We start from the raw sequence: 24,780 nt of genomic DNA, 5'->3' as shown, positions 1-24,780 counted from the left end.
TACATGAGCATGTTGTTGATACACTAGAGATTCAAATGCTCGAGAAAGGTTCATGCGGACTAGCGACCACTTCCTTCGACCTTTTGGACGGACGCGAGAAGAGCCATGAACACAGCCCAATGAAGTTTTAGAAACTGGAGTTCCTAGCTGGGGAGTCATATAGATCTGCTGCAAGGAAACACGTCGCAGGACATTGATCATATGCGCTAGCACTTTTGGAAAAGAAGGATGAGGAACGTTTGGGAAGAACTGAAGCTTTACAAGAGTAGAAGCGCTTTTTTAATATGTTCTTCTCGGCTAAGACGAGACAGTGCAGTCCCAAGTCTACCCACTCGAGCGTGTTTGGCGGTATGGCAGCGGACTCCTCTGACGTAGTAGCCCACGAGTTGGCCAAATCTCTCAAGAGGCCTATCGAGTAGTCTCCGCTCTGTTTTGGAAAACGAGATTCACCAATGTCGCTTTTGGAAATCAGCCGGCAGACTCAGAACATTTTGAAGTGTGGTCAAATTTTTGGAGAATACAGTAAAGGATGTTTACAGAAGGAGTATTACTTTGCTAACAGCGGAGAATCTTTATAGCAACTTTGCGGCTGCTGACCGAGACCACACGACTCAGCTTTTAGATCGCATATGGAGAAGTAGAGGTTCGGCTATCACCAAATCTCATCTTGTTGTGTAAGAAGGTTTGCGTCAATTGCAACTTTATTCGTCTGCCTGGCGGTCTCATCGAGCAAAACGACAAGACTTTTGGAAGCATGGGGAAATCGACCCAAACTGTTCGTCCGAACGCGGACGAGCACACAAACATGGGAAACCCGGCTTGATGGTTTGGTAATGCCCACCCGGCGATATGTCAGGAGGACACATTTCAACAGCGCAAGACACCAGAGACACCAGCATGTTCCACCAGAGACACCAGCATGTTCCACCATGAGCTCTACCTTGGACGAGCCAACCACACATGTACTTTTGCGGACGTCGTTTTTGGTAAAGTAAAAGAGAGAGGATGCTGTAGAAGAATGATTGTTGGAAAGCTCAAAGTTTCAGAGGCATGAAGAAGCTGAAACGCAGGTTTGTTCAGATCTCAGTCGCGACATGCGTATATGCAGTATATGAATTGTTTTTTTTTTCGTGATTCAAAAAAGCGAGTATATTCAGAAGAAGATAAAGTGGGAAACATGGGGGCCGAGGATCACCAAAGCCGGACATTCCATGGTTGTTCGAGTTTTGAGTCGGCCGCAAACATTGCGGAGTGGTGATTGAGTTTTGATATCTTCTCAAGTCATAAGAGAGTGAGCAGAGTGTTTTTAAAGCGTACTGCAACAGCAACCGGATTTTTGTCTTTCGAACTCGGCCCAGCCACAACCATGGACAGATGATGATCAGGTTTTTGATATTTGGCCTGTTTGATAAGAGTAAAAAGGATGAGGTTGTATAAACCGGAGAGAGTGGTATTTATCTCTCGACTAAGAAATCAACCAGAGGACGCTTCTGATAAGTCTTTCAGAGAGGGCATTTAGAATCGTCTCCTTAGGTGCGTAGTAAATATTCATTTCAGTTGGAGAATGACTGCCGATGCAAAATTTTGAGAGCCGTCCAGATTGGTCGGACCAAGGCAGCTACTTCGCATCACAGGAGACCAGCAAAGCTTCTCATGGATGCATGACTAGCAGTTTTCCGTGGATTCCGACGAACGTATCTAAACAGAGTTGTCGAACCGTACTGGTCATCTTCTCTGACGTACCATAATTAGAAAATCATTCTGAAGGAGATCTCGGGAGTCGACAGCGAGAAAGAGACATATGGAATTTGTCTCGTATTTTGATATCGGAATTGCAAGTTTTAATGCTTCCATGACGGCTGGTGTGAATCATTCCAAACAGGAGACGGGGCATGTCTTTGCAACGGTAATCATTTTTCTACCCCAGAGAAAACAGGACAGCGAACATCATGGATTGCCTTCTTGAATACTCAGAGTAGTACTCAGGAGCTGGGTGGAGAGAAGGAAGGAAGTAGGTATGAGGCGACGAGGTCCGTTCTTTATAGCCGTTCCCACAGCATATCGCTCTCAGCCGATTTTTCCCATAGGGTTTGTTGGCGACATTCTTATTCTTAGAACGATATCTTGTCTCGATTAAGTTTTTAAGATGAGCAAAGCCATGTAGTGAACGCATGATTGATTTTTAGGAATCGAAATCTCGTAGGAGTACCAGCCATGACCTGTTCTGCGAAACATTGCTGGAGGAAGCATAATGATGGGTGTTTGACATTTCAGTAACTGTCGGAAAGCAGAACGAGAGGCATGGTCGGTATCATGGTGTTTTGGAAAAGGAGGTCGAAGAACAAGCCATGGTATGGAGCCAAGATATTTCAATATCTCAAGCAGTTGGCAAGAGACGGGAAACTGAAAACACACACACCGGTTGAAAATTGTTTGGAGAGTGTGCTCAGCGAACAAGCCATAGGAAGTTGAGATGCCTTATTTTTATTGATTGTAGTCGGAGAGAAGAGAACGCGAGACATGGCGTATCTCTGATGGTGATTTGGAAGGAGAGGTCGAGGAACAAGCCAAGTTCATGGGGCTGAAGTTTGAACATTTTGAGTGGTCGGCAAGTCAAGGATAGAAGACATGTTCAGATGTTCAATTGTTTTTGAGCAGGAGCGCGACGAACCAGCCATCGATAACATCCGGGCATGTTTGATGTTTTGAGAATCGGGGTGGTTGTAAAGAAGAGAACAAGGTAAGGATGCGTCAGTAGATTTATATCCACCGCCACTGAACATGAGATGACGGAATCTGCCGCGTGAGCTATGAGAGACACGCATAAAATCTTCGTTTCGTATTGTACATGGCGACTTATCTACATCCATCTTAGTGAACCATGGTCTCCAGCGTGCCCACAGGCCTCTCTACAATGTCAATACATCCATCCACGATGCTCTGCCTTGCGGGCTCACTGCTAACATTCTGGCCAGCTAGATACATTAGCCAGACCAGCCGGCTAACCCGCTCATCCCTGACCTCACCCAACCAACTGCTCTTGCCCATGACCTCCTGCTTACTATCCGCTGCCTTCACAATAGGTTGGTAGAGCGCACCTAGATGACCACTCTTATTCCGTGTCAAGATAATGACACTACCCTTTGGTGCTTTGCCCTTTCCCTGGAAGAGATTCTTGAACTCCTTCATCGCCAGCCCAAAAGATTCATCCTGGAACTCGCCCTCCTCAACCGGCTTGGGCAAGGAGATGGATTTGTTCTCCGCAGCCTGTTGTCTGAGCAACTCGGCCTGCTTCCTCCTCACTTCATCTGTGCGCGACGCGATTCCGCGCATCCACCCGTCTTGCAGATGCTTAAAGTCTGTGCCGCGGCAGGGTACAACACGGAAAGCCATGTCGACACCGTCCATGCCCTTCTTGGCCAAGATGGCCTCCCAGATCTTGTTGCTCTTTTCGGGGTCGAGGAGGGATTGGCGGAGGTCCTTCTTTTCGTTGGGGATCAGGGCAGAGGCGGTGGGGTTGACGGTGTTGATGAGGTGGTTCTGGAGGGTGGAGAGGTCGGCGGTTTTGACGTAGAGACCCACAACGTACACCTGGACGCGGAGGAAGGAGACTTTTCGGATGCCGAGACCGAGGAGTGTGTATTCAGCGTCGGTAGTGATGGCTTCAGGACCCGAGGTGTCGGTGGGGAGACGGATGGTGCGCGGGAAGTAGGGGACGTAGGATGTGCCTGTTTCGACGAGCTCGATGGCGTCAGGGTCTGAGGCTTGCGGGTTGTCGGTGCCGCCTGGTGTCGCGATGACTTTGTCACCTGCTGCGATGACGACCTTCTTTCCCTGGAACTCGTCTGCGGCCTTGCGCGGTGCGTCGTTCTTGGTGGGCGGGCCCATGACCATGTCTACGACACCCCGGCTTTGGTCCTCGCTTTTCTCTTCCAGTGGTGGTACGTCCCATAACCGGACGAGGAAGATGGGTGCAATCATGGACAAGGCAGCACCGAGAGCAAGCCAGTTGCGCTTCCTGATCAATTGCGCACGACGTATCGCCTCTGCGCGATGTACCGAGACAAAGTCCTCATCGGGGCGAGGGACCTTGGGGCGGGCGCTTTGCTTGAGTATGGCTTCGAGGTCTGCTCTGCTGGAGCGCGAGTTCTGGCGGGATTGGGGGCTGGAGCGGAGTGGCGCAGGCGTGTTGAGGCAGCGGAATACCGGCCGCCGAGCGGCGTGTCTTATTGAGTTCATGGTGGCTGCATTGACTGGGCGATGTCGTGAGGGGACGGTCGGAGGGTTGCAATGCGGAGTGGGCCAGCTTGGACCAGGGCTCGATGATGTCGTCGCCGGTCCGAAGCGAGCACTTTAGCGCGGCTTTCACGGCGGCGCGTCGCGTCAGCCGTATAGAGTAAATCTACAGCCCACCTTTCGAACAGGCCAACACTCGACACGCTGTTTTTACGGCCTCTAGACGACACAACATGCCTCCGCAGAGATGGAGAAGAGCGGAAGAACCGATACCGACCCCCACACAAACGCATCGGCGCAGACGAGATGACACACCCGAAGACGACGAGGATGTTGACATGGACGAGGCAATGGACCAGGGCAGCGGCAGCGTGGGCCAACTCGCAAAGGGCCTGGTGCGATATGCCCTTTCGTGCGAGCATTCGCGCAAGCCTATCAAGCGCCAAGACATCAACGAGAAGGGTGGGTGTATTGGAGATTATACGTAAGAGGGGCAGGGCTAACAGTAGCAGTGCTCGGTTCATACACTCGGCTGTTCAAGGACGTCTTCGTGGAAGCAAACAGCCAGCTCATGGACGTCTTCGGCATGCAGTTTGTCGAGCTGCCCAGAGCAGAGAAGGTGACACTGCGACAGAAGCGCGGTATGCAACTCATCACTACTGTGCTGCGTCTAGTCTAACCTCTCTCTCAGCTGCCGCTGCCTCGGACTCTCAAAGCAAAACCACAAGTATTTGGGTTCTGCAAACTGTCCTCCCCGAGCAATACCGCATACCCGAGATCATCGGCCCTTCGCGCTCAACCGAGCAAGACATGAACCAAGAAGACTCGTACGTGGGACTATATACCATGGTCATGGCCCTCATCACAATCCACGGCGGTCTGATCCCAGAAGGCAAGCTGGATCGCGCCCTCAGACGGATGAACGCAGACCAGACGACGCCCGTGGGGACCAAGGACAAGACGCTCGCCAACATGATCAAAGACGGGTATATTGTCAAGGTCAAAGACACGCCAAACGGGGGCGAAGAGACGATAGACTACATTGTCGGGCCTCGAGGCAAGATCGAAGTGGGACGGGATGGTGTCGCGCAGCTTATACGGAGGATGTTTGGCAGCAGCGAGGACGAAGACGAGCTGGACAAGAAGATTCAGAGGACGCTGCAGGTGGCTGGTGCGAATGACGCTGTTGCGCCGTCGATCGAGGCGGCGAACGGTGCATCGCAGGCGAACGGGCGGAAACGTGGGCGGCCGCGAGGCGAAGGGGATGATGAGTAGTGTGGAGTCGAGCAGTCTATTGGAGTTTACGGAGAAGGAGACGACCTGAGATACCCAGTATAGTTGTATTGCATTCTTCTTCTTCTTCTTCTCCTTCTATACCTCGAAAGTCTGGCGATGCTACGGTAGTCGTGTGTTAGTAACGGTAACTTAGCTCCAAGCTCCCCCTCGGAAGGATTCGAGGTTGCATCATCGGCCCAGCGAGCGCCAGAGGGTACCAACAACAGAGCCACGACACGAGTGCAAGCAGAGGCGGTTGGCGCAAGAGTGTGTGATGTCGGACGGGCAGCTGGGTGGTCATTTGTCAGCGTCACGAGGTCGAGGGCAAGCGCGACGCCGTGTTGAGCAATGGCTGCATGCAATCAAGGCTCACTGGAGCTTCGCTGCCGCCCCTCAAGCGCTTCTGCGCGCCAAGCTGATTGAAACGGCTCTATTTTCCACACCAACCGCCTCTGCGCCATCTTTCTCCTCATTCTCGTGCGCTCTCGCCCTCTGCCCTCGCCGTACGCATCCCCCCCCTCTCGCCCACGTCCAGCGCCATCGCCCGCCCCCATCTGCAATGACTGCTTGAGACAATGAGCAGCATCGACTCCCTCCTCAACCACGACGCTGGCCTCGGCCGCCGCCCGTCAGTCGCCAGCCCGACTGCCACCACGGCCGACGACGCTGCCGATGCCCTGACGACGCTGGCGACGCTGGGCAGCGGGCAGCAGTTTGTGCCCGCCCCGACGCGCGAGCTGCCCTCGCCCACGGCCTCGTCCCACGCGCCGCGACGCACCAGCAGCTTCGGCTCCCACCACGCGCCCGTAGAGCCCTCGCCACCCCTCGAGCTGCCCCAGGCCCGCTCCCCGACGTTGGAGCACTATCACCACGGCTCCAATTCGCCAGAGGAGCAGAAGCGACGGCAATCGCTGCTGTCGCGGACATCGCCCGCCCCAGTCCTCGCGCCCATACAAAATTTGTCCACGGCCCTGCAGGAGCAGACCCAAGACCACAAGGCGCCAACACCCAGCAGCCAAGACGTGTCGCAAACAGTGCCATCGGACCATGGTGGTGAAAGAGACAGCACCCACACCCGCGAGCCTGACGCGGCGAATACTACACTGCAGCTTGGTTCAAATTCACACAATGGCGACAAGCTGCCCTCCCCCCAGCCATTTATCAAGGACGAACCCTCTGGCACACCACGCGAACACACCCCCGCAGTCACTGCTTCTCAATCCGACCGACAAGCCTCTGTTACCGGCGAGAACATGGACGCCGACACACTCAAAGCGCTCGAAATTGCAAAGCAGAGCGACCTTGGACTCCGGAGACGGACTCACAGCGCCACAGAACGGGCGGAAAGCGTACAACCCCCAGCTGAATCGAAGCCCGCACCCGCACCCGCACCGACCAAAAAACGACCAGCGCCAGCATCAACCCCTGCTATGAAGAAAAAGGGCACGGCAAAGACGTCAAAGCCCAGCAAGAAGCGCAAGGTGGAGACGGAAGATGGCGCAACACGCTCAGTCACGCCTACTTCGAGAATACCAAAGTCGGCAAGCAGCAGGGCCATGAAGAAAGGCTCGCATGCCGGCACGCCCGCTCCTGGATCCTCGCCCGCACCAGACATGCGATCCGACGATGAAGGCGAGTCGTCCGAAGACCACAACCTGTACTGCATTTGTAAGAAACCGGACAACCACAAGTGGATGATTGGGTGCGATGGCGGTTGCGACGACTGGTTCCATGGCGACTGCGTAAACATGAAACAAGCAGACGAGCAACTGGTCGACAAGTTTATATGTCCTCAGTGCGAAGAGAACGGCAAGGGCCACACAACATGGAAGCCAATGTGCAGGCGAGAAGGCTGTCGAAAACCTGCCAGGGTAGGCAAGGACCGAGAGAGCAAGTACTGCTCCGACGACTGTGGAGTCCTCTTCATGCAAGAGCAGCTTCAACGGACAGCAGGAGCAAAAGGCGCCAACGGAACAAAGGAAAAATCAAAGAAGAAGAAGAAGGTCGAGGAAGAAGAAGAGCCAACACCCCTTGGCGGCACCCTCCGCGCCAAAGACCTCAAAGCCCTCGTCGACGCCTCACCAAACATCCAGGCCTTCAAGAACCTAGGCACCGGCGTCCTCACACCTCCGCAAACCGCTTCCCCGTCCCGCGCCAACTTCTCCGCTAATGGCGAAGATCTCGCTCTTACTGCTGGTGAGATTGAACGTCTGACCGCCCTCCACAAAGAGAAGACGCAACTCAAAGATCGGTTAGAGGTACTCAAGGATCGCGAGAAGTTTGTCAGCATGGCAAAGGAACAAGCTATCCGCCTCGCCGACCGCGAGAAGCTCAAGATGAAGGATTTCTGTGGTTACGATAGCAGATTATCATGGTCTGATGCCGAGTTCCTACTTTGGCGGAATAGCAAACACGGCCGCGCTGCCTTTCACCACTCCACGTTGAACCCTACTCCGGAACAAATTGCTTCGACGCCGACGCCTGCAGACGGCGCCGATGCGATGGACATTGATGGCGCTGTGGATGGAGAGGAAAAGGAAACAGCATGTCTAAAGAAGCGCTGCCAGAAGCATCCTCAGTGGCAGAAACTTAATCTGCAAGATGCAAGATTTGAGGAATTGGAGGTCGTCGAAGCCATCAAGGAATGTGAAAAAGACGAGCGATCCGTACGGGATCGTGCGAGAAGGAGAGGTGCCAAGGATGGTCTGGCGAAAGAACTCACTGGTGGGGAGGACGGGACCAAGGTGGAGAGGAACAGGGATGGATGGGTCGAGGTTGTTGGCTCGTGACATTGACACGACCCTAGTCGGTTGTTCTTCTCAACGGATTGACGGTACTGGTACGGAATGAAAAGCTTGGATAAGGCATATACCCCCATTCCTTTCGATGCGGCATCTGAATATTTGGGCGTTTTGAGGTCATGGGAAAAAACAGCGACTACGCTTTGGGCGACACATGGTTCTTCGCGACTCACACACTTGGCTATCTACTCATGTCTGATAGCGACTTTCTCATAGCTAGTGTTAGTATGGTTTAATGACTAGGCTTATTCTTCAAGCTGGGCTTTCTGGTGATGACGATGCTGTATTCCATCGAGGGGCTATATCGAGTTCTCAGGTGTTTGAAGCTGTCACAGATGACAACGTGGGTTAGGCGTATCGCCGTATCGCCGTATTGGTCAGGTATAAAGTTCTCCTCTGCTCTCTCCCTGCCCTTCCTTCTATCACACACTTGAAATTCAATCTTTCAAAATCCCGAGGTCGGCTGACTATAGTGTTTTCTAAAATCAAGACACTGGCAACAATGACCTCCTCTGTCCTTCTTTCCGGCTTTTCAAAATGCAGAATGGCTTGGGCGATGTGCTGCGGCAGAGTGCAGTTCCAAACTACAAAATGAAAATGGGCCAAGCTTATGATCGGATCAAGCCTCCTTCTTCCATCGGAGCGGCGAAAGAGACATATTCCTCGCCCTTCCATCATCTCAAAACGTTCTCTTCAAAATCTATGCTTTCAAAACCGTACCACCTAACAACATGAAGTGCTCTGAGAATCGTGTGCCACGATCACATGGTCTTTGCTTGCTTCTGAACTGTTCGGAAAGAAAAAACATGGGGTGTTCCTGTTATGTGTGGCGGCAGAATGCTGCTCGAAACTCAATAAAACCGACTGCTACTTTGAGCATGGCCTAAGCAGATCTTCTCTTTCCAGTGGTCATATATAAACACTGTCTGCTCAGTCAACTCCATCTCTGCATTTCATGCTTGAAACTTTGTTTCTCCACAACAAGGAACAGAAATTCACATGAAGTTCTCAAAAGTCATAGCTATGGTTCATATGGTCTTCGCTGCCTTGGTTTTCGGTCCAAGAAAAGACCAAGCTTACGTTATTATGTGTGCGTGTGGTAGACCCGCGCTTCCTCTTCCTCTTACCGAACACGGTTATGACACTACTCATGTTTTTGTTCTCGACACAACCACCGGCATATTATGACCGACCAAGGCGGGAGACAGACATAAATTTAGCTCAGAACAAATATCAGGGAGTTTGATATCTGACGCCAATGTTGCTAAAATATGTTGTAAACACACCTTTATGAGAAGAGTAAAATCCAGAAGGAACATGTGCCTCCGACTTTGTAGTGATTGAATAGCCGTGAAACACTATGCAGGCATAACTATCGGCGAATTATTGCCAAAAGGCGGCGTATAAAGTCCTGGCGTTGGAAATGAAGAGGAAGAGGAGCGGAGTTAGCGTCACACGTGGCCACGTTTTGGAGGCGTCTGTAACACTCGGCCTACCGCAGAAGACGTCAGATTAGGTTATGTCACTTCTCAGTCGCCTAACGATCCGCCTTTTAAACTTTCGCACAGAATGCGACTTCGCCCTGTTCTCCAATCAGTACACCACGACGTCGCGACTCAAACTGCAGCCTCATGACTCCGGGAACAAGCTGGTGAGCTAACTACCAGCTAAAGCGCGTACAGAGTGTCAGTTTTCAACAACGTTCATAAAGTCTGAACTCGGATGACCCCTGCCAACCTCTCAATGAAGATGCCAGACTGATGTCTAGGCTCGGTGATGCTTAGCCTACCAAGCACCACGCTAGTCGTTATTCGGGTAAGTAACCCCGCGACGATCACTGCCGCTATACCGTGTAGAGCAAGATCGACCAAGGTGGTACCGTCTCCTGCATATCGTCTCTCTGCTCACGGTGGTTGCACCCCTAATGCATGTTTAACTCCTTCCCGCCTGTTTGATGTCGCAACAGCATGTACCATGCTGGAAAGAGTTAGCATTTGCTTTTTTTACCATTGCCGACCCCACACCTCATATGTCCACGCATCTACTATCCATATCAGGTACATTTACCGATGCCGAATAACCTTGTTCATTTACCGTGCTTGAGAGCCGAGGTTCAATCCTGATCGACAACAAGGAACGGCAGTTGGCGGCCTCCTTTTGGTCATCCTGGCATGCTGTCGACCAGCATTGAGCAGGCAAGCATTCCGAATAGGGTAATCCAGAATGATGCGGGCGAGGTTCTTCAGTCGTCAAGGGTATCGGCCCGCGGTATGAGGCGGAGGACACTTTCGCACGGTTGTGGTCACCTGTCAGAAACAACCAGTTTGACGTGTCTTCCTGTTGGAGATCCGGGGCTGCGCCCCCATTTCGTGGCTGTTCGGAGTAAAAGGCTGGAATGGAATGTTCTCAGTCATGTTCAAGCAAGCTAGGATATGACCGTGTTTCGCAAATTCCCGCCGCCACACCAGCACCGGAAATCTGGAGTCATCATACAATGCAAACAACTTAGACGCTATGCTGTTGAAGATACGGCAAGCTCCAGTCAAACCACCAACACGTCCTTTTCTGTTGTCCATCTCCAAATGCAACGTCACCAACTGTCTATGCGGATAAGATGGTGATATTCGTTTGGCCGTGGCATCGATGAGAAGGCTACAGGACAGATGCCTACGACCATCCCTGGTGTTCTGAGTGGATGTATGCTCCACCCCTTCAGGTATAGAAACGCCTGGGGATCGGCGAGTGAAACACGCTAAGAATTTCTGCCGAGGTGAGATGGTACATCGACAGTGCTTTTTGCTTACCCACACGACATCGTAACATATGTGGGTTGGATATATAAGGGAGTTTGGATTCTCGTTGATATGACCACCACTCTCACAATACTACAACCCATCACACTCGCTCTGCTTTCGTTTCTTTACAAATCTCCTTCACTACCTTCAACATGCGTTTCTCAACCATCATTCCCACCACTCTTTTTGCATTGGCTTCCGCCGCACCGATAGAGGAGGTCAAGCGTGCCGCCTCTTCTTCTTGCCCATCATACACCATCATCAACACCCGCGGCACCGGCGAACTGCAAGGCGAATCTGCCGGCTTCCGCACAATCAACTCCCGCGTCCAATCTGCCGTCACTGGCGGCAAAGTCTACAACACCGTTTACACTGCCGACTTTTCACAAAACAGTGCTGCGGGTACACGAGACATTGTCAACAAGATCACCACCACGCTGAGCACTTCGCCAAAGGAATGCTTCATCCTCGAGGGCTACTCGCAGGGTGCTCAGGCCACCGTGAACGCCATGTCTCAGTTGACGGGCGCCAAATTCGACGCTGTAAAGGGAGTTTTGCTCATCGGTAACCCAGCACGCAAGTCTGGATTGGCGTGCAATGTGGATAACAACGGTGGTGCCACTACCAAGAATGTCAACGGACTTTCAGCGGCCCTTGGAGGAGGTATCCCATCTGACTGGGTTGCCAAGACGCTCGATGTTTGCATCTTCGTATGTATCCTGTTGATGACTACTTTGTGGTAATAAGTTACTAATGCAATATCAGGGTGACGGTGTATGCGACACTACGCACGGCTTTGGTATCAATGCTCAGCACCTTGAGTACCCTATGGATACTGCCACACAGACATTGGGTGCGGATTACATTACCAAGTCACTTAATGCTTAAGACGAAGGCGGAAGAATGAGCTGAGTATGCGGTACATTTCAGGGTTTGTTTTGTTCCGTGTTTGGGCTTATAGACACCCTTTCTATATGTATATATTTTGCGAATGATACAATGTATAAATACCCAATTGTTGAGAAGCAGACACCGGTGTATGCGATGCTTCTCTGATGAATGTAAACGACGTGGGTATTCGGCATTGCTGTCCTCATCCTCTCGGTACCCTAAGTCGAGATCGATCAGGAGTTGACGCACGCGTGTAGTTGAACGACTTATAGCCACCACTATCATTATACTCTATACGCCCTGCTCCTTATTAAGCTTAATGCCCCTCTCGACCAATCCCTCTATCCACCCATTAAACTCCTCCCGCATCTCTGCAGGCAGCACGTGCCCTTGACCCTTGATAAAATGCTTCTCAACCTCACCCTCCTGCCAAATATCCTCCTCTTCCTCAATACCCAGCCAGTTCTCCTTCCCAGTGGGGCCCTCTCCCCTCTCCAATCCTCTCCAAAGCACAACACCCAACGGGAAAGTCAACATGCGATCCTTGGTACCGTGAACAACCATGATCCTGTTCTTGCCTACAGTCTTTGAAATCTGCTGTAGTTGCTCCGGGCTCTTGTGATGCCATCCGGCAGCAATGGCTTGTAGCATGAATCCAGCCTTGCCAAAGTACTCGGGATGTGAGCGTTTCCAGATTTCGTTTGCGGCGAAACGGTCGCCGTTGGTGGGGAAGGCTTGAACGACGGGTTCGAGGGTATCGGGCGCGTCAAGCCATTGTTGTGTGTAAAGGTTCTTCTTCACGCCTTCGATTTGGGCATCGAGAGATTTGGGAATGAAGAGATTGGCGCGGTTCCAAAGATTTTCGATGAAGCCCTGAAGATGTTAATGGATCTACCAAAACGTGCTAGGGTTGGGACGCACAGTTGTTCTGAATAGTTGCGCGGCGGTTGACACGAGCGAAAGTGTGCAAATCCGTTGTGGTATCAACATAGCCTAGACTATTATTAGCGCTTATACATCTGGAAAGTTCCGAGCTGCTTGGAACGGGACATTTGCCGCAACCATGATGATCGACATGCATGGACGATCATATACGCGGCATTGACGAAAAGGTGGGGGCGGGGTAGAGTCGAGCGGGGCGGAAGCTCAATGTACCGCTGAGATTACAGGATGATGCTGGGTATGGGAAATGTTTGAAGCTCTTGTCGACGACACTTGGAAGGATTTGTGATCAACGACGGAAGGCATGGCATCCGGTCCGAAGACAATGACGACTTGAGTACTTTGTGCGGTTGACGATGGGAAGATGAGTGGACTCACAATTTCCTGAGCGATCATGCCACCCATGCTTATACCAATGACGTGGAGCTCACGCTCACCAGTCCAGCCGACATGGTCGAGGACTTCGACAATGTCCTCGGCCATGGCAGATGTAGAGTATCTTGACGTGGGCTTGTCGGAGTCACCGATACCCCGGTTGTCAGTCACCAACGACGAATACTGGTCGCCCTTGGTGTGGCCAAAGTCTTTTGTCTGGCGCTGCCAGGCAGATTTCATGCCACCAAGGCCCATGACCCACTACATAGTGTCAGTTGTTGATTCTGGCTGTGAAGAAGCATAAGCGCCACGGTGGTGTGAATGTAGAGACGAAAGATGCCGAGACGGGTTAGAGGCTGAATGTAGGAAAGTACGTATTCGTTGCGTATTCGACAACTTGAGACACGATACATGGTAGTTGAGACGATCAATGCGACTGAAACGAAACGGTGACAGGGTGCCGTAGCCCGGGGATTGGTAGAGGGCGACATTACAAATGCACCCTAGTCCAAGACAAGCTTTTCTGTGGTGCCTGATATGCAGCGCATCAAGTTGGAGACGGTATTAATACCGATGGTGGGGCGACTTACCACGAGGTGTCGGTCGCCATGACCATGGATCTCGTAAGCGATGTTAAGGGGACCGCCTCTGTTCTTGGCTACAGCGGCCTTGCCTTTCTTTTCTGGTTTTAGGTCCCAGACAGTATGAGGGTATTCTGGGTGGTTTAAAATCTCCTCGGCAGTCATTGGTGCCATGGCTGAAGATGGATGTTCTTGCAGGCCGCAATGGTTCTCAAACTAGGGTATGTCAGTAGTGAGCATGGAACCGGCCGGTGGTAATGTCAGGAGAGGGAGCAGATGCGACGCTGCAACAGATGTGGTGGCGCAGCAGGAGGGCAGGCAACTTTGACGGCTTCCTCAATGTGGCTACTGCTCGGCACGTGTCGTTTGGTAGCGGTGTGGTCATGGCGCATCCCGGCACGACCGGACAGGTACGCGACCGTTGTGTAAGCTGGACGTGGCAGGAAAGGCGCAAGGAATGCTGACGTACTATTCTTGGAGTAGTTGCTCATGGAGAGCAGGGCGTGAGTTGTCCAAGGGATGCAGAGGTTCAATGTCCCAGGCTAAGAGTTTGCGTGTGTGCTGTGCTTCAAAGTTGGCGCTGGGCGACGGCGTGGGAACAGAAGCAACGTCACAACGTCATGTCTGCTATTCCGCTTTCAGCCTGCGCTGCATAGCTCGTGCCTGTCTGACTAAGGCAGGACGTGCGAACTACGGACGACGCGGCCTTGCAAGCCTGACTGCCGGCGACGATTCGAGAGCCGGGCGAGTCTGCGACAGTCATGCTCGTGTCCCTGTAGATGTGATCCTCGGCATCGTTTCATCTCCCTGAGCACTAGACGCTCTGCCAAACCCCTCCCCATAGCCCGAACCATAACCGCCCTCACAAAACAACGCGAGGCCCCCGGACATCCGCGAGGGCCCAATTGCCCCACGACCTTTACGACTGACGACCGAGCGAGAGCGACTCCTAATATCCGCCATGAATCCCGCCAACAACGCCTTCTACGGCGCTGGCCCGCCCATGATGAACCCTCCACCACCGCGTCTGTTCGGAAGCGGCAGCTACGACCCGTCGCAGATGCCCCCCGGCAACATGTTCGCCCACGACGACATGCACGACGACCACGACGGCAGCGACCCCAAGAGGCGGCGCATTGCAAGGGTACCTGTGTGCGCCTGGAGTGGCATCGTGCCCGTGCTGACTGATAGCAGGCTTGCGACATGTGCCGGAAGAAGAAGATCAAGTGCGACGGCAAGATGCCGTCCTGCACACACTGCCAGAACTACAAGACGGAATGCATCTTCACACAGGTCGAGAAGAAGAGGCAGCCGCCCAAGGGGTATGCACCGCACCCGCCATGACGCGCACATGGAGCTGACGATGCATAGCGCCAAGTACATCGAAGGCCTCGAGAACAGACTTGCGCGGATGGAGTCCCTCATGCGCCTCTCTGGCGTCCTGCCCGAAGATGACGATGGCAGCACCGATCTGGCCACACTAGAGAAACGACTCGAAGCACGAGCTGGGCGATCAGCCACGCCCAGAGCCAGCATCGGTGAAAGACGAGAGTCAATGGCACCCCCGACCGGCCAGTCCACTGCCAACGGCACCCCCGCACAGCCAGCTCTCCCCAGTCCGAGGAGCGGTACCGCCTCACCCGAGCCAGAGGAGAACAACGGAAACCCCAAAGACAAGGAAGAGGATGCGCTTGCAGAGATGATGTGCTCCTTGGTGACGAACAACTGCGGAGAGACAAGATATATTGGTATGCTCCCCATACTTGTCCCTCCCATGCGCTAACCCTTCCAGGCTCATCCTCTGGATTCTCCATTTTCTCGCCCAAGGGCATACAATGGGTGAACGAGAAGACTGGAGACAACTCTTTCCGCGACATGATCTCCACAGCTGCCGTCGAAGACAACAAGTGGATCCAATGGCGACCCGATGTGTTCCAGGACATCTTCAAGCGTAGAGTCTACAAACAACTACCCTCCAAGCACGAGGCCATGTCACTGCTCAAGGACTATTTCGAAAACTTCAACTGCATGTTCCCGCTGTTCCACGAACCAACTTTCATGCATCTCGTAGACAAGCACTACTCCAAAGACCCTTACGAGGGATCCGGGTGGTGGGCCAGTCTAAACGTCGCTCTGGCTTTTGCACACCGACTGCGCGTCATGAGCAATCTGGTTCCAGCAGAGGAAGATGAAAAGGCGTGGCAATACCTCAAGAATGCCATGAGTGTCATGGTGGAGCTTACTATGCGCAATACCGATTTGCTTAGTGTTCAGGCTCTGCTCGGAATAGTACGTATCAGAGACGAGAGATTGGCCTTTGCCCAATTAACATCTTCCAGGGCCTCTTTCTTCTAGGAACGCCGAACCCACAGCCTACCTACTTCTTCGTTGCCACAGCCATGCGACTCGCACACAGCATCGGTCTTCACAAGAAGGGTACCAACTTCAGTCTCAACTCCGCCGAGGTTGAGCAACGAAGACGCGTCTTCTGGATAGCCTACATGTTGGATAAAGAGTGAGTCTTTCCAGCTTTCTCAAACTTTCTGGTGAACTGACATGATCAAGTATCTGTTTGCGCTCCGGCAGACCACCTGTCCAAGACGACGATGATATGAACGTCGAATTGCCCAGCGACACTCCACCGGATAACATCGGCAACATTCCGCTCTCTGATGGAAAGGGCACTATGAACCTCTTCCGTCTCATGTGCACCTTTTCCGTGATCCAAAGCAAAGTCTACAAGGGTCTCTATTCAGTAAAAGCATCTAAACAGACCGATGGCGAACTGCTGAATACCATTGGCGAACTCGACAAAGAGCTAGAAGCATGGAAGGACGACATACCACTAGAGTTCCGGCCAGAGCACGACATCAAGGCATCACATACCCCGCTTATCCTTCAAGTCGCAGTACTGCATCTTGGCTATTACAACTGTTTAACGACCATCCACCGCATGAGTGTACACCACGGATACTGGACTAGTCGATTGTCTAACTTTGCGATACAAGGCCTGAATGCCCGGCCTCTCAACCCGAGAGTTTTCATGTCTGCCCAACTGTGTGTTCAGGCTGCCCGAGCCTCGATACATCTCCTAAAATACATACCGAAAGGCGACTTGTCTTGTGTCTGGCTAGTCATTTACTTCCCAGTCACTGCTTTGGTCACGCTCTTTGCGAACATTTTACAAAACCCGCAGGATACGCGGTCAAGATCGGATCTCAAACTCATGAAGCTGGTCGTCAACTTCCTCAACATGCTCAACGATGACCAGGGAAGCGGCAGTGTCAAGCGCATGTGTACAGTATGTGCTGAGTTTGAGCGCATTGCCACTATCGTGCTAGAAAAGGCCGATCGCGAACACGCGTCGCGACGGAAGAGGAAGCAAGGCGACAGCGAACAAGACGCACAAATCGAAGCAACAGCCGCTGAGCTGCTCTCCAAGGGCCGCAACTCACACTCGTCACCTCAGCAGGCGACCACTCCACAGAACAACAACCAATCAGAAGGCATGATCTTCAATCCGGATTTCCAGGGGTTCAACGAGGTAAGCTTTGCCATCATCATGCTGAGATTACTGCTAACATGTGCAGCCATTCCCTTTCTCACCAAACTTCACACACGACTCCTTACAGCCCAATATCCAGATGAGTCAATATGGCTCACCAGGTATCACCGCCCAGATGCTTCAACAATCACAAAGCTTACCAATGACGACTGGTGGTGATGTGAACGGCATCAGCTCTAACATCAACGCCATGGCGGGCATGGGCCAATTCGACCAGACCTTCAACAACGTTCCACAAGATCTCTGGAAGATGCCAATGACACTGGAGTGGGATTGGGCAGACATGACTGGTGGATTCTCGGGATACGAGGACGGGATCAGTATGAATGGTGTTCTTCCAGACTTTTCGAATCAATCTGGGCACGGGACCAGTGAGTTTAATCAGGGCGCTATGAATGGCGGCCGGTGATAGGCCTTTTACAACAAATACTGGCGTTGCACAGCATCGACCATTACGTCTCCTACCTTCCACATCGTCTGGGCACGCTCTCGCGAGACGCGGCCGATACTACGATCCGATGCCTCTCCAGCACAACTCGAATATCTCGCTATATACCATTATCGACATCAGAGATCTCTTGACATTTTTTGGCTCTTACGACCTCACTGCCTTGTAAAGTAGTGTTTTATTCTGACATACACATTGTAATAGTACATATGTGCTTTTTAGTCAAACTTTATCGTGGCGCATGCACGCCAACTAAGTCTTGGTAGCCCGTCTGCAGGACTGATCATAGGCTTGCACTAACATCGCGCTACGGCTTATATTCCGGAGATCTTCGCTGTACGCTTTCGTAGCGATGATGCTCACCCACAGGATATCTTTACATCCAGATCCTGGCATATATTTGTTTACCATCCCTGAGCTGATCATATAGCTCGACTCAACACTCTTCCGCTCCCAACAAGTTTTGTGATCCAGGCGCGACAGCTAGAATCAATTCAACTTCAAGCCACAATGTTCAACATCACAGCCCTACTCTCCTCACTCATAACAGCAAACCACATCCTCTCCTACCACAACGTCCTCGATCCCTTTGGCCACGTCAGCGTCCGTAATCCAAACACCAACACAACCTTCTTCATCGCGCTTCAGATCGGTCCAGCCACAGTGTCCAGCCCTGCCGACATAGGCGAATACCTCATCTCAGATGGCACACCCGTCAACGGCACAGTCGGCGGCTACGCAGAACGCTATATCCACAGCGAGATACTAAAACGTTATCCGGACGTCAACGCCGTTGTGCACAGCCATTCTGAAGATGTTCTTCCATACACTGTCATCGATACAGCATTTGAGCCAGTGTACCACATGGCCGGGTTCCTGGGCGAGAGTGTACCCAACTTTGACATTGAGACGGCGTACGAGGAGGGGGATCCGAGGGATATGTTGGTCAATAGTCCGCGGCTAGGTGCTGCTTTGGCAGAGAAATTCGGGGTTAACGAAACGAGGCCTACATCGCCTTTGCATACGACGGTACTGCAGCGGGGACATGGTTTTGTTACAACAGGGGGGAGCGTCGAGCAGGTTACCGATTTTGCGTACTATGCAGCAAGCAATGCCAGGGTGCAGACGAAGGCGCTGTTGTTAGCGAATGCGGGGAGAGGAGGTGGTGGGGATGAAGGAGTCAAGTATTTGAGTAACCAGGAGAGGAAGGCGACGAATGAGATGAATCGGTGGATTGTGTTCAAGCCTTGGGCGCAGTGGGTGAGGGAGGTGGAACGGAGTGGAAGGTTTGTCAATGAGTTGGGGACGCCACCTGTGCCGGATCAGTAGGTGAGAAGTAGGTGAATTCGTGGCAGGTGGGGTTTCATGGTATTCTTTCAAGTTGGAAGTAGTGGTATGCCGATCCTAATTCCATGCTTCTGTAGGCGTAAGAGTAACGCCTCCTTCAGTTACGGTCCTCTAAGCCGACTTTCCTGCTTATTGACTGGACACATTCACGAAGCTTATGGCTATGTCCCAGCTGCTACTTATTTGCGTGACTGCGTGATGCGGTTCTGGTTAAGAGCAGTGCCAATGATAGATGCTGCAATCGCTAGCGATGCATTACGTGTATGACGCCATTCGCCAAGACCCTTCCGCTCTCGGGAGCGTAGGAAAGCGACAGCGTTCTCCCTCTTCCGCCCTCTTCATTGCCGTTCCTTTCCACTCACGTCATGTCGAGGTTATACCGGAAAAGGAAGCTCATTGTAGTACCAAGCCCCTAGCAGCCTCAAAGACATCAACATGCTCGCGAAGGATGTAGGTATCCGGCTCAACCATCATGCTTGATAACGTGCTTGGGCATACAAATCACGACTATCATGACAAGGATCGTGACAGAGGTATATACAAGTGCCACTCAAACCTCTGCGAGTGATGCATTCCGCAGCCCTTCTCACGCGTTTTGTCGGGCTTATAGCCTCCAACACCGAATCCGCTGACAAAGGACGAATCAATCACCATGCGGACCTCACCCAAGCCTATCTTAGGCTTGCTTACGCTCCATGCAACGACAACTGTTGCGGACCGATACGCCAGCAACATAAGACCTGTCGTGGTCGATGCACCACAAGTGGCAGCTAACTTTCCCGACGTCCAAGGCATTTCGCTACTGTCGCCAGCTTTCGTGAATCCAGACAACGTCCCAGCTACATTCGCGAACGGCACCTCCGGACCAACTCCGCAGCAAGACCTAGGTATGATGACTTACATGAATGGTCGCAGGCTTGCTGACGTCCAGCAGAAAGCTTTGTGAAGGGCATCGCCCAGCATAACCAGTGGATTACGTACAACAGTGGATTGGAATCTGAAGAAGGTCGCAAAATACCTTACGTCACATTGACGAATGGCAATAACAGCACCAAAAAGCTACGCATTTGGATTCAAGGGGGTCAGCACGGGAACGAACCGGCAGGTGATGAAGGTGTACTAGCACTACTAGGGAAACTCGCTCACGACTCACAATGGAGCGCGAAAGTCCTCGAAAGAATTGACCTTTTGATTCTTCCACGCTACAACGTCGATGGCGTGGAGTATTTGCAGCGACAATTGGCGTCCAACTACGATCCCAATCGTGATCATGCTGTGCTGGAGAGACAGCAAACTCGAGCTATCAGAAAGCTCCAATCCGAGTTCGATCCTCACATCTTCCTAGACGACCACGAGTACACAGGTGGCGACCCAGTAGCTCGAAGGTACATCCGCGCGCAAGATCTTCTAGTCTCTGCCAACAAAAACCAGAACGTCAACCCTGACATTCGAGCACTCAACCAGGAATTTGTAGACGATATCTTCTCAGCGGCTGAAAGTTACGACCTCCGCATATTCCCATACTTTACCACTAGCGTGGCCAACGGGACGATTACCATCGAAGAGCCTGATGCGACTCCAGCTGCAAACCACAAAGGTGCTGGTAACTACCAGGCCCTAACGTTCCTACTAGAGACACGTGGTATCGCTATCGCTGATCAACATTTCCAGCGACGTGTTGCTTCCCAACTCATCGTTCTAGAGACCATACTCAACAAAGCGGTTGACGAATATGACGATGTATACAACAGGATTGAGGCAGGACGTAAAGCCTTCACCGAGAGCAAAGATGACATCGTAGTCGCATACGAACAACGTATCGTAAACAAGACGGTTCCCTTCATCGACGCGTCGACCGGCGCCCTCGTCAACGTGCCCGTCCTCTCTAGGAACAGTGATCCCTACCTCGTCACTCTGACCCGACCCCGACCAAAGGCCTACGTCTTTTCGCGCGCATGGGCAGATGTAGCGGAACGTCTCCGCATACTCGGCGTCACTGTCGATATCCTCAAAGAAGATTTCGCCGGCAGTGTTGAAGCGCTAGTGGTGACATCGGCTGAGCTGGCTGAAACAAAGTTCGAGGGCATCGCGGGTACTACAGTGACGACCAATGCGACACGGCGAGAGATTACGATCCCGGCGGGGGGCTACTGGGTTGATACTAAGCAGAAGAATGCTGGGTATGCTTTCGCGTTGTTAGAGCCTGAGGCCGAAGCGAGTCAAGCGTATTATAACAAGATTCCGCTGGAAGTGGGGGATGAGTATCCTGTGTTCAGGGTCATCTAGGGAAATCTGCATGCTGAGATGAAATAATAACTTTATTTTCGCGCTAAGATGTATTTTGAGTACCTTTCTCCGCCTGACGCAAACCTATCTTCACCATCGGACTCTGCATCAGCGTATCCCAATCGTGAATGAAAAGAGTCTGTTTGAGCGAGATGTTCATTTCCAACATACCGCGCTCCAAGACTTCAGTATCATACTCATCAACAGCCTGTTTGAGAGCCTGTCCCTGCTCAGGAGAGCCGTGAACCTTGCGCATAGCAGCGACAAAATTTGCCGCATCTTGCAGCGCGTTGTTGAGACCTTGTCCTCTGTGCGGCGTCATAGGATGCGCAGCATCACCACAGAGCGTCATCTTTCCACCCTTGTTGTCCCATTTGGCAGCTTTTTCCCAGAACGTGCCTTTGTCGAGGGGAAGTACGGTAGCAGGGTCAACAGCTCGACCAGCAGACAGCCAAGGCTCAGCATATTCTTCTGTGCGCCTCTTGAAGAGCAACATGCGTCCTTCGGGACTGGACAAATCCACGTCGGCAGGCACACTGGAGTCCAGCCACGATTGCAGGACTTGGAATGTCCATGTCGCGGGGTCGGAGGGGTCAGGCACGTCTTGTATGGACAGCCAGAACATGGTGCCGTGACTTGGGTGTATGCTTGTGATGAAGAGGGGATTCATATCCCGTATGCGCTTGGCGAGGTCGGCATCGAACTTGTAGGGAAAGTTGAACATGCTGACGGATGCATTGGTAAGTTTTGCTGCTTCTGTGCCGACGATGGTTTCGCGGACTCGCGACTTTGCGCCGTCGCAGCCTACCAGCACGTGGCCGGTCGCTGTGCTGCCGTCTTCGAATGTTACCGTCACCTTGTTGTCGTCACCGACCGCTGCACCGGTGAATTTCTTCCCGTATTGTACGTCTAAACCCTCGCTGAACAAGTTGCGCATCTTCCTACGGCTAACTCGACAAGGTTTATCCGCCGCGATTTCGAATATGCGCTCGCCCGTTTCACCATTGTATACCGATAGGCCTGTGGCGGAGGCTGAGTCCTGGGTCGGGTCGGCAAAGGCTTCGTGGATGCGGTTTGCGAGTCCAATTGGGAGACATGAAGCAATGTGGAAGCTGCCCCAATGCAGTGTCATACCCCATTCTCGTGGGCGCGTTTGGTACGTCGTTGAGGTCTCGGATTCGAAGATGGAGAAAGAAATGTTTGCCTAAGTGGTGGTGTCAGTGATGTGCGTATGAGATGGTCATGGAACTGCATCGCATACCTTCTTCAGTCCCTGTGCAATGAGTAGGCCGCTTGTTCCAGCTCCCACGATCAGGATGTGGAGGTCCTTGGTCCCATTCATAGCCATTGGTTTGGTCGGCACCTCAGTAAGGGTTTGGGTGCTTTCAGGTCGGACAGAAAGTTCGCATCGTCACTTGAGTGTGGGACGACATGGCCGTGCCCGCGGGAGGCGCATCAAGCTGCGCTTTACCCGTCCCGCAGCCCGACTATCTCGAAGAAGGAGGTCATGGCTAGGAGCGCTGGGATGTTCGGCATGCGGGATGGAACAAGTATCTTGTCCGTGCGCCAGGACTAGCGCGTTTTCACCACGTGCGTGCGGTATCGCGATGACGCTAGTCTGTCTTCACTCGAACCACATCTCTTCCAGTCAGTTACTTGCCACACCAACGCGCTCACTTCGACATCCAGACGCGCTTTGTCCGGCTCACACGAAAATACCATGATGTGGACCACAGCCTTGTATTATGGGACCTACCAGCATCGAGACTTTTGCGCGCGTAACTATGTGTAGAGGCTGCATGCTACACAGCCTTGTGGCTCTACACACATGGTAGGATTTGCCACACGTCGAGCGCAAAAGCATCTCCGTATATTCTGGTTGGCGGGTTGCGCAGTACATTGTTGTTCGTTAACACATTGGCGAAGTCAACAATACCGATCACTGTTCCTACGTTCTGGTTGTCGAGGGCCAATCTGTGTCCGCATTTACCCTTGTAAAAGTAAATCACAATTCCCGACAGAATTCGGTAATAACGATGAGCTTCAATAACCACTAAGAAGTCGTGCTGTTCTCGCAACGTTGGTTGGACCAATGAGCCGGTCTGGTTAAACTTCACAATGCAGGACCACGTCGCATCTGTGGCTGTCAGATTACTGCCAATCACTACATACCGGTTATCTGGTTCACCGGTGACGCAACAAGGCAGGCTCGCCAGCCTTGGTCATCCCCACATCCGCTGTTACCATCCTTTTGAGACACCACTTGTCCTTTACGTGTAAGCCTGTCGTGGAGCCTAGGGAGTCTTAGTGTCTTGTGTCATGAGCTCGAAATCCAGATATTGCCGAGATGACTTCTTCAACGCAACTAGTGATGGCTCTCTCGATCATCGCAGGCACCGGCGGCCTTCTTCAGCTGGGCTTATCGATTTCAGACATAGCCTTGTGTGTCGACTTGGGCAAACGGTTCGGCAACTTTGTTCGAGCAGGACAAAACGACGATGACCTATTTGAGGTTCTTGGTGAAGATCGAGAGGCCCTATTCAGACGGCGTGGCCTCGTAGATGCAGTCGAGATGGAAAAACGATGGCCTCAAGTACAGTTCGTTCACCGCGGCACGAAGAAAAAAGGCAACATCGTGGAAAACTCACCAACTGAATCGCCCTTACCAAAGACGCATCAGAGGAAAAAGAGGGAAGACACTAGCGGCGGGGTAGACAGATTCACATGGATCATGGTCGCTATTGTTTCGGCCTTGGACGGGTGCTTGCCCTCAAGCGTCATTCAGGAACTACTCATCCGGGTCTTCGTTGAGGCTTTGGCTCGCGAGGACGACATCGTAGCTGCACTGAGGATAACCATCAAGAAAAACATAGAGTCGTGGAGATCTTTCGGGTGTGCTAGAAACATAGCATTCTCGATCAAAAGTGAGATGCACAAGAGCCTGTCCAATGGCGTGCTCGATCAGCACCCGATACACGCTATTCCTCAACTCAATGAAGCAGAGATGGCAGATACACAAAATCTTCTTGTTTGGCTCCTCAGAGGGGATCCGACAGTATTTAGCGTCATGTCTCCCATCACCTTCTCCATTGCTGAGGCCTGGGGAAAAGTCAGGCTTGATTTGTGTACCGATGGACACCCTACACACGAAGGGCAAGCTTGTGTGATATATCACCGCGAAGGCCGTATAATTGGAGGCTTCAGATCCAGCGCAGAACAAGTCCCAAGAGGACTCGGT

At 52.3% G+C, this 24,780-nt stretch overlaps 9 protein-coding genes across 9 annotated transcripts; 6 read left to right on the top strand and 3 right to left on the bottom strand.

Moving 5' to 3' along the window:
* Nucleotides 1-2,871: 2,871 nt before the first annotated feature.
* Nucleotides 2,872-4,239, bottom strand: ACET3X_003801 (uncharacterized protein; the record flags this gene model as incomplete). Its single annotated transcript, XM_069449936.1, has 1 exon — nucleotides 2,872-4,239. One exon carries the CDS (start codon nucleotides 4,237-4,239, stop codon nucleotides 2,872-2,874), a length of 1,368 nt encoding a protein of 455 aa, XP_069307779.1.
* A 230-nt stretch (nucleotides 4,240-4,469) lies between these two features.
* On the top strand, nucleotides 4,470-5,511 carry ACET3X_003800 (uncharacterized protein; the record flags this gene model as incomplete). Its single annotated transcript, XM_069449935.1, has 3 exons — nucleotides 4,470-4,698; nucleotides 4,749-4,877; nucleotides 4,928-5,511. 3 exons carry the CDS (start codon nucleotides 4,470-4,472, stop codon nucleotides 5,509-5,511), a joined length of 942 nt encoding a protein of 313 aa, XP_069307778.1.
* Nucleotides 5,512-6,086: 575 nt separating this feature from the next.
* On the top strand, nucleotides 6,087-8,300 carry ACET3X_003799 (uncharacterized protein; the record flags this gene model as incomplete). Its single annotated transcript, XM_069449934.1, has 1 exon — nucleotides 6,087-8,300. The coding sequence occupies one exon, from the start codon at nucleotides 6,087-6,089 to the stop codon at nucleotides 8,298-8,300; it is 2,214 nt and encodes a 737-aa protein (XP_069307777.1).
* A 2,959-nt stretch (nucleotides 8,301-11,259) lies between these two features.
* Nucleotides 11,260-11,995, top strand: ACET3X_003798 (uncharacterized protein; the record flags this gene model as incomplete). The annotated part of the gene is made up of 2 exons (XM_069449933.1): nucleotides 11,260-11,817; nucleotides 11,873-11,995. 2 exons carry the CDS (start codon nucleotides 11,260-11,262, stop codon nucleotides 11,993-11,995), a joined length of 681 nt encoding a protein of 226 aa, XP_069307776.1.
* Nucleotides 11,996-12,289: 294 nt separating this feature from the next.
* On the bottom strand, nucleotides 12,290-14,449 carry ACET3X_003797 (uncharacterized protein; the record flags this gene model as incomplete). Its single annotated transcript, XM_069449932.1, has 4 exons — nucleotides 13,906-14,309; nucleotides 13,319-13,576; nucleotides 12,920-12,991; nucleotides 12,290-12,871 (listed from the first exon to the last, which is right to left on the bottom strand). The coding sequence occupies exons 1-4, from the start codon at nucleotides 14,068-14,070 to the stop codon at nucleotides 12,290-12,292; spliced, it is 1,077 nt and encodes a 358-aa protein (XP_069307775.1). The 5' UTR covers nucleotides 14,071-14,309.
* Nucleotides 14,450-14,857: 408 nt separating this feature from the next.
* ACET3X_003796 (uncharacterized protein) lies at nucleotides 14,858-18,095 on the top strand (the record flags this gene model as incomplete). The annotated part of the gene is made up of 7 exons (XM_069449931.1): nucleotides 14,858-15,040; nucleotides 15,091-15,218; nucleotides 15,268-15,644; nucleotides 15,689-16,185; nucleotides 16,236-16,411; nucleotides 16,462-17,440; nucleotides 17,487-18,095. The coding sequence occupies 7 exons, from the start codon at nucleotides 14,858-14,860 to the stop codon at nucleotides 17,868-17,870; spliced, it is 2,724 nt and encodes a 907-aa protein (XP_069307774.1). The 3' UTR covers nucleotides 17,871-18,095.
* A 324-nt stretch (nucleotides 18,096-18,419) lies between these two features.
* Nucleotides 18,420-19,238, top strand: ACET3X_003795 (uncharacterized protein; the record flags this gene model as incomplete). Its single annotated transcript, XM_069449930.1, has 1 exon — nucleotides 18,420-19,238. The coding sequence occupies one exon, from the start codon at nucleotides 18,420-18,422 to the stop codon at nucleotides 19,236-19,238; it is 819 nt and encodes a 272-aa protein (XP_069307773.1).
* A 371-nt stretch (nucleotides 19,239-19,609) lies between these two features.
* Nucleotides 19,610-21,542, top strand: ACET3X_003794 (uncharacterized protein; the record flags this gene model as incomplete). Its single annotated transcript, XM_069449929.1, has 2 exons — nucleotides 19,610-20,143; nucleotides 20,191-21,542. Exons 1-2 carry the CDS (start codon nucleotides 19,909-19,911, stop codon nucleotides 21,540-21,542), a joined length of 1,587 nt encoding a protein of 528 aa, XP_069307772.1. The 5' UTR covers nucleotides 19,610-19,908.
* Nucleotides 21,543-21,585: 43 nt separating this feature from the next.
* On the bottom strand, nucleotides 21,586-23,050 carry ACET3X_003793 (uncharacterized protein; the record flags this gene model as incomplete). Its single annotated transcript, XM_069450909.1, has 2 exons — nucleotides 22,804-23,050; nucleotides 21,586-22,746 (listed from the first exon to the last, which is right to left on the bottom strand). Exons 1-2 carry the CDS (start codon nucleotides 22,888-22,890, stop codon nucleotides 21,586-21,588), a joined length of 1,248 nt encoding a protein of 415 aa, XP_069307771.1. The 5' UTR covers nucleotides 22,891-23,050.
* Nucleotides 23,051-24,780: the final 1,730 nt, after the last annotated feature.

This window comes from Alternaria dauci, chromosome 3 (genome assembly GCF_042100115.1).
Source record: "Alternaria dauci strain A2016 chromosome 3, whole genome shotgun sequence".
NCBI classification, from domain to species: Eukaryota; Fungi; Ascomycota; class Dothideomycetes; order Pleosporales; family Pleosporaceae; genus Alternaria; species Alternaria dauci.
The sequence above is the reverse complement of the archived record's forward strand: the minus strand, read 5'-3'. Positions and strand labels throughout refer to the sequence as shown.